Below are 13,130 nucleotides of genomic sequence, written 5' to 3'. Positions count from 1 at the left end.
CTCCTTGTCAGAACCCGGTGCCTACATTACCCACCAAGCAGCATGACTGTGGACAGTTGGGTTGGAGATTCAGGTGCATCTTAGTAGTCGCTAATGTAGCTGGCAGCTGCTAGCCTCCAGCAGAGATGAGGAGCAGGCTATAGATGTCTGGAAACCTCTCTTCTTTCTAACTCCACATCCCCAGACTTTTTTCAATCTCAAACCTGTAGTCTTCAGCCCCAACCAATGCTGACTCAGGTGACATCGCTTGGGACAATTTATCAGATATCACACAGCTCCCTCTGCATCCACAGGAGGTGAAGGGGGTTAGCTCCAAAGTTAGAGACAATGGGTTAGCCTAACCTGCAGATGCTAAACAGAGAAATAGAGAATGGAAAAATGTGTGATTCACTCTGTCCCAGATCATCCAACAATTCAGATTTTGTGAACAGTTTTCTAACAATACCACATCACATTCCAAGGAGGTGATACAGGCCAAAAGAAATTAATAATTATGCTAATTAGAAATTTGGACTCAGTACTGGAAGTCATTATTCTCCATTTTTATTAATCACACTGTGTTAATAATGGTGTATTCATACAGTACCAGGATTTTCAAGAAAGGCACAATGATCCCAGTAATTTATAACACAGTTGGTGACAGTTATATTTCATCTGTTGTTCTCATGAAATAATGTCATGTCAGCTTTTGTGTTTTGCCTGTATTGTCAGCCACTCCGTATTCCTATTACATTCCCTCTTTTTTTTGTATTAATGTCACTCAGCTTTAAGTGGATTCTGTTTTTTTTGTCTTGGTATTTAATATGCTAGTCTCAGATCAGTGGCCTTCAGATGCAGATGTCACTGGGTGTCTTTTGGGTCTGGGGAGCACTGGGAAGTGTTGCATGATACTAGTACCAGATTGCAGGAAGACTAACATGCTGTTGAAGGGTATTTTTTTATTACAACTTGGATCTTATTTTTTTTTAGTTTTGGCAATCATCCCTATCAGAAATTTACAACATTGTACTCATAAAGTTAATAGTTGAGATCTGGGGATGTGGCAGTATCATTAAAAAGACGTCAGACAGGACAAACACATGCGCAGTGGAAGCCCTGGTTTTATCACAGACATTATTTGTGTGCTCATGCTTTATAAATAAAGTGTTTCAGATAATCTGGAGAAACTATTGGCTTGTTTACAGCTGTTACCACTGGTTTCTTGCCCTGTAGCAATGTTGCTGTGTTCCCAAATTTCACTTTCTATGTCAGGGGTGCTGGGCAAATCAGTGTGTATGTATGTCCTGGACATGAGGCGGCTCTCTAATTAGGTGCTTCAGATTTCCCCACAGGACGCAGCTGTCTGCGCCCTGGACACTCCCATTTTTATTGGTAGCATATAACCTAGACAGAGTTTCCAAGCAATGTCAGTGAGATGAGTGTGCAGGTGGGGGTGGCAGAAAGCTAAGCACCATGACTGAGAATTTATGAGAAGATCAGCATGTTAAGTTGTTTTGTGCCTTCAACTGAACAAATTGCTGAAGGAATGGATGGAATACATTCATTATCTCAAGAAAGAAACCTCCCAGTTATTTCACCAGCCACATTTTTATGCCTCTGCACTGGCAACAGTTGTGGCCAGCAGCTTTATGTTTTTGGGTTGTCTGTCCGTCCGTCCATCCTATTCTCGTTAACGTGATATCTCACAAATGCCTTGAGGGATTTTCCTCAAATTTGGCACAAATGTCCACTTGGACTCAAGGATGGACTGATTAGATTTTGGTGGTCAAAGGTCACTGTGACCTCATGTCTGTCCCATTCTCGTGAATGTAATATCTCAGGAACACCTGGAAAGAAATTCATTACATCTGGCACAAACGTCTACTTAGACTCAAAGATGAACTGATTAGAATTTACTGTGACCTCACAAAACACGTTTTTGGCCATAACTCAAGAATCCATGCGCTAATTATGAGATAGTTTCACACAAATGTCTAATAGGATAAAATGATGAAGTGATGACATTTTATATCCAAAAGGTCAAGGGTAAACTTCACTGTGACATCATAATGTTCTGCAAAAACACTTTTCTGACCATTTTTCAACACCATAACTCAGGAACAGAAGGGGAGATTGTGACCATATTTCACATTTGGTCGGATACTGAATTGGTGACACTAATCTTGGTTCCCACCTTGAAACTGTGGTGATTGTATAGATATTCTGTGCTGCCGGGTTTAAGATGTGTGTGAAGCATCCATGTTTTAGAATTTGTAGCTTCTTCACAGCAACTTCCGTATCTGAAGCATCGTCTACTGTCATGGCTACAACTTGTTCCTCTGTCAGAATCAGCTTTCTTGGCCAAGCATATGAACACATACAAGGAAAATACACTCAAAACCTTTTATTAAATTCCTTCAAAGTCTTGAAAATGAATATTATATGAGTCAGGACAGACACATTTGTAAACTGCAACTTGACTGGTTGGTGGAGGCATTCAGCAGCAAGGCTGTGTTTCTTGTTTCAGCTGTATTTCTGTGCTCCCCATCTTCTGTGACACCAGCAATTCTTGGCTGCTTGACCGATGATTCAGTCTGAAGCACATTGAGTTTACACCTGTCGTATGAAATGTGCTGTATAAATAATTTGACTTGACTTGACTTGGCGTCAGTGTGTTTTTGGGGTTGACGTTGGGAGATGCTTTCGACTTGATAAAGCCCCCAGAGCCACCAGAAAGTCCCGTAGGTGGAACTGGGCTTCCTTAACAGTTCTAGGGCTGAATCACTCTGAAAGACATGCAATAAACAGGCTTGAAGAAACTCAGTGCTACATACAAGGCTACAAACAACCCATAATGCATCACTCTGTAAGAGACACTCCATTTAAAAAGAAAGCATATCTGATGCTGTGAATAATACCTTATTCTCTAGTTCTCAAATATAATACAAACCCTGCTTTTTCAAACGTAATTTCAAGAAATTACATTTTAAGCTGAAATCTTAAGGTCTGTGTTATTCTGCATTCTCAGGAGAGAAGTGGATTTCAGTGTCGTCTCACTCCTGCGATGTGTCAGCGTCCAGAGTCTCACACTGTTATCTCAAAGTTTACATGTTAAAAAAAAACTCCACTGCACTTGTTTCCATGGAGATGCCATGAGTAAGGTACCTGAATGTGACTTAGAAAAAGTTCAGACATATTCACCCAAAATGTTTGTGACTCCACCCAAACTGACTTTCACAGAAATCATAGCTGGGTTATATTTTAAAATAAAATGAAGAAAAAAGGGTGAATCAGAACTCAAATTAATACAGTCATTCATTTTAATCCTCCTCTCACTGTTCGCTCAGTTTGGTGGTAAACCTAAGTGGAGTTAACCACCCACTCTGCACTGTTCCTCTGCTAAATTCAGAAACTCCTTCCTTTTCAACATTCACATTTTTGTCTCCAGTGGTGATGCTGCTGCTCTGCAAGTGAAGCAAAGAGGACATGAACTCTACGCTTGATGGTTTGTGAAATAAAGGACACATAGGTTAGTGGGAGGTGGAACCCAACCACCACATTACTCACATCTCCAACAACATCCAGTAGACAGGAGCGCTCTACAGTTATTTGTCAAATATCTTAAACTGCTGCTTTGAGTTGCCTAAACCATCTTAAAATGTACACTGCAGTACTATAGTTATATAGATGTTATATGGAATATAATACATTTTATAAAATGTCATAATACTTAACTCACATACTCACATACTTACATACCACAGCATGTGCACAGACATGGTCTAACTTTCTTTCTGGCAGTATAAAACAGTGGAGAAATTTCCTGTACAGGTGGGAAGAATAGATTTTAAAATGACTATTTTGCTATTACCTCTTGCTGCCATGTCTGTCACCGCTAACTGTAAACTCTTCTCTGAGCCAGGAAACATTAACAATCATTATTGATACAGTCTGAGTCTATGGGTGCATAATTCATTTCTATTTTCATTATCTAAAATTTGTCATTTTTTAAATTAATTAATTAATCATTGTAGTTAGAAAATGCCAAAAGCAATCACAAATTGCTGTCACTAGTCACTGTAGGTTAATGTAATGTCTCGTTGTATGACTTAAAATGAAGAAAACAGTCAACACCTCACATCTGAGGAGCTCTAATCAGCTGATGTTTGGGGTTTTTACTGGGTAAATGATGATTTGATTCACCGTGGTAGCTGAATGGTTACTGCACATGTCACATATCCGTCCCTGGTTCAAGTCTGGCAAACGAAACTCTCTCCCCTTGTTTCCTGTTGGACTTTTCTCCAATGACTGACCAATAAAGGCAGAAAGGTGCCAAAAAAAATGAGCTAGACATGAATATTAGAAAACTGCATTCCTGCATGAATTCTTCCCATTTTAGCACTGCCAGTCTGACTATGTTATTTTGTTGAGGGAGGTGAGAGCCAGAGGAGTGAGCAGTTATGTATTACCAATAATTGGTAGCCTGTGTGTGTTGGGAGATAGAATGATTGATTGATGATAGAATGAGCACCTTAGTCACTGTGGAGGAGGCCTCACTGACGGGAAGGGATGCAGCTGGAATAAACGCTCCCCAACGAAGCACAGCTATACAGGAGCCATCACTGCAAGCCCCAGCCCACTCCACCCACCCGTTATGTAAGCATGAAGAAAGCAGATCTGCATTGTGACAGTGTGTGTGTGTGTGTGTTCACTGTAAAAATGCTTTGTGTAAGTGGGATTTCATGCTCATTATAGGGAGCTACCAGGAAAGTCGCATGTGGAACATACAGTATGTGTCAATGAGGATGCAAATCTTCTCAGATCCACTGCAGGGTTGCCTAGGAAACCCAAAAGTGGTGAGAGCAGCATGCAAACAGTCACTGCACTTGAAAACCAAAAGAATGGATGTGACCAGAGAAAATAAAAGTACCTTAAAATGATAATGGCAGGAAATTTGCTATGCGGTGCACGATGAAGGTTCTCAGAAGAGGTGTTGTATATTGAGCTTTATCACTAAACTCCTGAAACTGATTAAGATAGCTGTACTAATAAAGAAAAAATGACTTGATGTTCTGGTGTTACAGACAGTAGTGGAAAGTATATAACTAAGAATGCAGCAGTACTAGAAAAGTTGTTTGTAGTATAGTAACACCACCTTGACCAGCTACTTGATGCCTTTCTACATGACTATTTTTACTTTTGATACATATTTACTTTTTGCTGCTACTTCTTGGGTACTTTTCCTAAAGTATTATTTTTGTTTGTTTACAAGAAAACTCCACATGGTACCTTTAAGTAAAAGATTTGAATAAATCTTTCAACAATTTTAACAATATATGCAACAATACTGAAGTAATTACTGAGAAAATCACCTTTTATTTTCCCACTGACAAAAACTTAACCCACTCTAACAACGACAGCTCATACCACTACCTCAGATTCTGCCAAACTGTCTGCAGTGACTCATGATAAATTAATTTGCAGTTCAGTTCTCATTTTTGTATGACATTTGTATGTCTTTATAGCTTAGCAAGCAGGCTACATGCTTTTAGCTGTTTGGCATGATTTTTAGGAAATCATATATGTGTCACATGTTTGACTGTTTTCGTGCTACTTTATGTTTAGGTTGTTTCTAAATAGGATTTAGTCTTAAAAAATCTTTTTCACTTGTTTAAACTCCATGTCACCCTGATTTTCCACCTGTCATTGAATTTAATCCTGGTACAGCTGTCAGATGCACAAATAGTAATAACTCTGTTCTGCAGCTGAGCACTAGTGCATGTCTGAGAGCAGAATTCATGTCATCACAATACATGTGGCCCTGCTAAAAAAAAAAAAATACTCACCAGATTGGGATTTTGTCATTGTTTTTTTCTGATAAAGCCTATGGATTAACAGTTAATGCCAAGGGTTTAATATATAACTGTTAAAGTATAATTACATGATTAAAAATTTTAGCACAATTTATCCTGTTATATAAACTGTTGGATTTCCTGTCTATACATCCATCAGTGGGATCCAGTGATTGGTTGCATTTTGACTTGTGTTTGAATTTTACCTGCTGGACAAAAAACATGTCTGTAGCATCTGTGAACATTTGAACCAAAAGTTTGGAGGAATATACTTACATGCCAGTGTGTACCTGACAAAGCCCAACATTGCACATAGAGAAATTAGAATGTGAGCAGTGTTAACTATTGACTTCACTTCATGGCTATTGGCAAAACTGGATGCTGAGTGTTTGTTGTAGCTCAGTTATAATGCTGTCTTTGTGGTGGAAGATAGTCTCAGTAAGAGGACAGCAATCTTATGTGCACAGGCATCAACTGTCACTTACAGTATTACATCTGCAGACCTTATCTACAAAAGTTGAATTTCCTTATTTGTATCTCAATCACCACTGAAACTAGCCAGGATAAAAAATATATACATATATATTGGAGATAAAATAATGTTGTTTTTTTTCATTTTTCCTAATGGTTGTCTCAGAGTCTTGGGAAAAACAATGTCCCATTGTGGTTGGGCTAGAATATTCCAATTCCTGTTGATGTTGATGAATAGTGGTAAAACAATTAATTGATTAATTGATTAGTGGGAGAAATTTGCTGATTCGCTTTGTTTTTATTAATTGTGAATTTAATATTTTGGGATTTTTGAGGAAATCACAGGGGATTGTGGGTGTTCACTATTTTGTTTACGTTTTATAGACAAAACAATTAATCAGAGAATTTAAAAAAATCCACAGATGAAATAGATAATGAAAATAATTGTTAGTTGCAGTCCTGTTGATGGCCTTCTCATGTTCGCTACAATGTGAATACAGCATACAGCACATGTTGCACTAGATTTACAGTTAAAGTTCTTCTCTGCTGGGCTCGTGATAGCTTTCACACGCAAGCATGTGTCTTAAATACAGTACCAGCTGCCATCTTTAAAGCAGCTCAGCGGCACAAAGAGTGAATGACAAGGAGACCAGAATGGGCCATTCCAGTGCTGCTAGTTACTATCTTTATATCGCTCTTAATGCCTGACACTAAACATGTACAACATGATGAAAACACTTCTCCGGTGTAAGAGAAAGGCTATGTAGATATTAAATTGCAGAGGGTGCAGAATTGGATATGTGGTTGTTGATGAGTTGTTGAAGCACTTCATCTGTTTTGAATTGGGGTTTTGCTCATTAAGGGGAGAGTTGGAAAGGACTGCTGGCGGTTTTAAGCACATTACCCAAGGGAGAGCTGAATTAGAAATCAGCTATGTGGGGTGTAAGGTCATTGTCTGCATTGAAGGGAACAGGCGGCCTCTATGTCTGAGGATTAGGCTCGCTGTTAGCTTGCCACTGGGCATCTGGTCCTCTCACAGCACACTGTTTCACAGGATATCAGCGCTGCAACATGACCGGAGAGAGCAGGGAGGTTTTACTGCACTGTGAGTTATGCATGACAACTATCTGACATTATGTTAGAGAAACTGAAACTTTTTTTCCATAGAACTCTGTTTATGGATAGCTATTGTTAGTTATGGTGGCTTTGGAGTGTAATGCAGTGAGGAGGTGGGGGTGTGGAGTGGTTTATTTCAGAGGAACTGAAATAGGGACAAGCTTAATTGCAAAGCATTAACATCATGTGCTGTACACAAAGTTTATGTATAATTCTACTGCATAACTTCATCCTGTCTTAATAATCAAATGAGTGACAACCGACAACAACTTGTTTTGTATCATGTAGAGTCTTACACATATACTCACCCTGTTATACACCAGCCATTCAAGAGCTTTTGGGGATTTGCATACATTTTGCTGCATTCATTTGCATCCCCAAATAGCCTGTTTTAATTTGAATTACAAAAAGATAGAATTGTGACTGGTTTTTGGTGTTTGTTTTTATAAAAAACGACATCAATAAATCTTGCACCAAAGTTTACTCACTGTTTCTAAAAACAGAAACGTATGGGATCATTGGTGTACGATGGGGACAGAAACATGACCCTGTGTCTGGTGGTGAATGTTAATAGCTTGTTTTTATTGAGATCCATTTAAATGTAAATGTGTCTTTTATGTGCAGAGCCAAGGCATTGGACTGGCGTGGCAGATCACTTGTTATGAGTCTGGTTCTTTGGTAAAACATGGCTAGCCTTTCAAAAAATGTGTCTGCATTTCAAAAACAATAGCACTTGTATTGAATGCCAAACAAAAAGCTCACTTGAGTCGAACAATGCAGATGCTTTGTGGTAGATGTTGTAATGATGCATCAACAGATGTTGGGTCCATCGCTCCAGAAGATTCTAATGCAATGAGGCTGATGTCTCAGACTGACATTCAGTCAAACAGAATATATGGAAATGTTTGCACCAACACAGTCACTAGTCTTTGCTTATTTAAAGATAGTCATTTTCAGTCTGTTTAACCAGTTTTGTACTGATGTTACAAACATTTGGAGAAGATGCATTGAGCATGCTTCTTACCCAGTCATGATGATGTGCTGTGAAGCTTCAGTCATGGTAGTGTCTAAGTATCTGTTTTGGTGTGTGCGCAGATGCATATGTGTGACTACAGTATGAATAATACATAATATGAACATCATTATGAAACTCTGTATAGAATACATTTTCAGATTTTTGCATAGTTATGAGAATAAATTATGTTATGACTCTTTTGAATGACTAATCACTGTGTTCAATACCTTACTTTATTTTATTCTTTTATTCACTGGTTATCCATTTGTTCTGTGTCAGCATACTGGTAATGCATTAATGTCTGCCTCAGCACCTGAAATAACTTCATATTTACATCATACAGTATATAGTCAACACAGGTCCCATTATACATCTTATGTTATAAAATTATAATGCAATATTCAATTCATTCATTTTTGATACAGTAACTAAAAATGTCAATTTTAACCAGCTTTTTCAAATTTCGACCCAGTTCCCTCCACCTGCTGAGGCAGAGGTAATTCAGTCTTTTGTTATAGTATGTAATAAGAAGGTGTGTCAGTGCAATATTAAGTTTGAAGTTTGTTTTCACTTCAAGAAATAAGAAAACAGAAAATGTACTTGGGGTGTGACTAATAATTGGAGCACAACAATCCCAACTTGTTATTTACTAGAAATTCCTTCAACATGTCATGGATATTTTTCTTCACTATTTTGAATCACTGTGAGCCAGCAGGCTTATTGTTGCTATGCTACATGAGCAATTAGTTGATCTAGTTAGTGCTCACTGAATGATTGTTAATATAACCATTGGCCTGCCAATTTCTTTGTCAATTTCAAGATTTCCCCAAACAGTGTGACATCATATGATGTCATGGAATGCATGAGTGGAGGGTTTCTAATTAAATGCAGCACAAGAACTTTTATTGGTGTGGGACTGTCAGTGTTTCCTGTCTTTCTATTTGTGTGGCATTGTTTCTGCACACTAGATCCAAAAAGCTTGCCAAAAATAAGACATTGTTAAACAAAATATAAGAGAGACACTGACAGAAGATCTCCTAGTATCAGTCAACTATTTGTGTAATATTTCTCTTCTTAAAATTTGATGCATGTTTGTCCTCAAGGGTCATCATCACCATGACAAGGATTGGATAAGCTGGACAGTGATGGAGAAAATATTGTTAGTGTATGCTTTTGAGACCTTTATTACAGCTGGATGGACATGACTGGTTAGATGTCTAGTCAAAAATGCTTACCCTTTAAAAGTAACTATTAACCCAAGTCTTGAAAACATCACTGCTGCCTCACAGCAAAAATAGTGGGTGCGTCCCAACACCCACACTTGCAGTCTTAAACATTTAAGTGCACGTTCATGCGCTGCCAGGTAGTAGGCAAGTGTGTCCCACATCCAAAATATACCAACACACAGACACTTAACTCACACTTGATGCACACTTCTCCTAATACCACTTCCAAGAGATATTCAGAGCCAAGTGTATCCCACAATTCACCACAGTATTGCACAACACCAGTCCAGTTGTAGGCGGTAGTGCGCGTATTGGCTGGTTTTAAGACTGACAATAAAGAAAGTTCAGTTTCTATATCATTATTAATATCCAAACACTAACTTATGGCAGTGTCAGAACCTTCTTATATGGTTATCACGTAACAATTAATCTGTTCTTCTTCATGTGACTGAATAATATCGCATATCTGTCACTGTCACGATGAATAATATCATATTCATTATCAAAGATTTTGAGAAATATGTTCCATTCTTCAAAAAAGTTAGAAACCATTTAAAATATCATATTGTTTCTCTTTTAAATAGCCTAAATTAAACCTAGGTGATTCTAGATAACTGGATTTAATTGCTTTGTATTTCTCTTCTCAACTCCTGAATGTGTTTTTTTACTGTCATCTGACTGTAACTGGAATACTGTTCGGTTGAACCTTTTCTACTTTTACCTCAACAATCACAGGAGCTGGACAGTGCCATGGACAGTATTGGTATTTGCATGAGTGGTGGGAGATCCTATTAATCAAGAATAGCCCACTGAGCTCTGATGAACTTCCACACACTCTACTGGAAGTATGTCAAGTCAAGTCAAGTCAAATTTATTTATATAGCACAGTTCATACAGAAAGCAACACAATGTGCATCACAAAGGCAAGAGTAATACAATTATAAAGACATTTAAAAAAGCATACATTTCACCATTTAAAAGCAAGTAAACATATGCTTGCATAAATGGATATGCATAATAATGCATAATAATTGAGTTAAAACCGGAGCAGACAGTGTATATAAATTATTCAGCTAAAAATGAAATAGGAGTGAACAGTTGTTCAACCTATTTCAACACAAGAGTACACAGAAATGTTTGAAGTCTACTTTTAAAGGAGCCAAGTGTTGGGGCATCTCTAATATCACTTGGAAGGGCATTCCATCTGTATGGACAGCTTCTCCTGCCTTAGAGCGCACACGGGAGACAACAAGGAGACCACTGGCTGATGATCTGAGGCTTCTTGTTGGTTCATAAGGCACAAGCAGTTCCTTAATATAACTTGGAGCAGGGCCATTCAGTGCCTTGTAGACGAGTAAGAGACTGTAAAATCAATTCTAGCATTTACTGGAAGCCAATGCAAGGATTTAAGAACAGGTTTGATGTGTTCATTTTTCTTAGTCCTGGTTAAAAAAACAATTGCGTAACAGCATCACCAGTTGTAACACCAGGTGTAACATAACTTCTAAAAATAACCCTGATGTTTTTTGTTTAAAATAGCAGTGTATTTGTATTATGTGTATGTAAGAACCTCAACCACATTTTCAAGTTTGCTTTATTGTGATAAGCAGACTTGAATATGCACATTTTTTTTATGGTATGTGAACTGATGAATGCAAATAAAGAATTTAACCTTGGGCAGTGATAGTGGTACTGAACAGTGAGAATCAGTTTCACTGTTTCTAAAGGACATTGTAATTGCTGCAGCACAGAGTTAGGTTAAACTGGTATCCACATCAGTTGTTTCACTCAAACTCTTCAGTCTGTGGAGAAGTTAACCTGAGTCATGTAATATCTATATTTCCACAGATATCCAGGAGTTCTATGAAGTGACACTGCTTAACACACAAAAGAGCTGCGAGCAAAAGCTGGAGGAGGTCAACCACATGGCAGACAAGTGGGAGAAGAGTGTTTCTGTACCAAACTCTGAGCTTGCACACTCTGCCTGTCCAGTGGAGGAGGTGAGTCTCTGACACAGTCTATCAGCCCAGCAAAAACTGGACTCTCTATATGACTAGGCTGTCTGCTGAAGCCATTCAAAAAGTGCAGACGTAAAGCAGGTGGAGACATTTCATACAGACAGCAGACAGGTTGAGGGTCAAAGTCTTTAAATAGATCACCACATCACTGCATGGAGATGTCCTGGTTTACAGTTTACATTTAGTTTATGACATGTATTAACAAGTGTTACACTTTCTAATGAAGTGACAGAAGTAAAGTACCATCAGTCAGGAAGATACATGAAGATGTGCATTAGCATATTAATAAGTCAAACTAATTCTGAAACTATTGTAGCTCTTCATTACTTTAAAGAGGCACTCCACTGATGTTGCACATGAAATTCAATTTACACAACCAAAACTACAGCCTGTGAAAATAGTTGTATAACGTCATGAGGGTGGATTGGGCTTGAAACTTTTCAACAGGAAGTTGAGGTTACAAACTGAAGGTGTGGGCTTTAAAAGAAGTAGGTATTTAGGAGGCAAGGAGGGTCAAATAGAGATGTGAAGTAGGGGCTGCTGCTTCCGGAAGTGTTCTGTATTCAAATATTTCTTTTATTCATATTATTTAAAGAAGTCAATATCACTTAACATAGGAAGATAGAACTCTCCTGCATAATATTGCAGTCCTTCAGGTTTATGTTCTGACTACCAGTTTCAATTATTTCAACTTCATATCTAAGAAATCATGCTAAAATACTACTACAATAAGGCACAAATCAGAGCAGTAGTGATTTCAAAAGCTTTGTTGTTGCAGTTGTAAACAAAAAGCGGTGCCATAGTTGCTGAATTTACTCAAAAGTTCACATATTTTAACAGATTTAATCTTCAGATTATAAAATCTGTTTTCTTAACAGTGTAATCTTCAGCTGGTGGCGCACGTGACCAAATTTTCTTCTACCGTGAAGTTCATATATGCACAGTCTTGTACCTTTTGGGATTGGGATTTATACTTTTGGAACCAGTGGCACCTGAAATAGCTCCTTCCACTTTGCAATTCTATAGAAGACATCATTGAGTTGCATTATGGGAAATGTAGGAGCCAGTGTTTTTTGAGCTTAGCCCATATTAGAGACTAAAAGTCACAATACCTCTGTCTGTGCCATTCTTATTGTTTAATTGACCTGTGTGCTAACTGGTATTTGAATTGTCTTAAATTACCTTTGGTTTGATGTGATAATACTTTATTGATGTCTGTTTTACTGTATATCATTAATACTATTAAATTGTACATTATATATTATTAATACATAAATAATATGTTTATGCATACATAGAGTGATTTTACCATTTCATTAGGAAATCTCAAACACCACGGTTACTTAATCTAACATAACATTTAAACCCAAGTAAGTATTGCTCAATCCTGTGTCAGCTAGTACAGTGAAGAACTTCAAAAGTCTACTAGTTGTGCTTGGAAACATTTGTTTCA

At 37.8% G+C, this 13,130-nt stretch overlaps 1 protein-coding gene across 11 annotated transcripts in view; it reads left to right on the top strand.

Moving 5' to 3' along the window:
• dlg2 (discs, large homolog 2 (Drosophila)) overlaps positions 1 to 13,130 on the top strand; it is a 184,484-nt gene that overhangs the window by 19,077 nt on the left and 152,277 nt on the right. For all 11 annotated transcript variants that reach the window (XM_042430968.1, XM_042430966.1, XM_042430965.1 and 8 more), the window contains exon 4: positions 11,508 to 11,659. In XM_042430968.1, the coding sequence (XP_042286902.1) occupies positions 11,508 to 11,659 (152 nt within the window). The remainder of the gene's footprint in view (positions 1 to 11,507; positions 11,660 to 13,130) is intronic.

The sequence above is a fragment of the Thunnus maccoyii genome, chromosome 13, assembly GCF_910596095.1.
Source record: "Thunnus maccoyii chromosome 13, fThuMac1.1, whole genome shotgun sequence".
In the NCBI taxonomy this organism is placed as follows: Eukaryota; Metazoa; Chordata; class Actinopteri; order Scombriformes; family Scombridae; genus Thunnus; species Thunnus maccoyii.
Note: the sequence above shows the minus strand (reverse complement) of the source record. Positions and strands in the feature narration are given on the sequence as shown.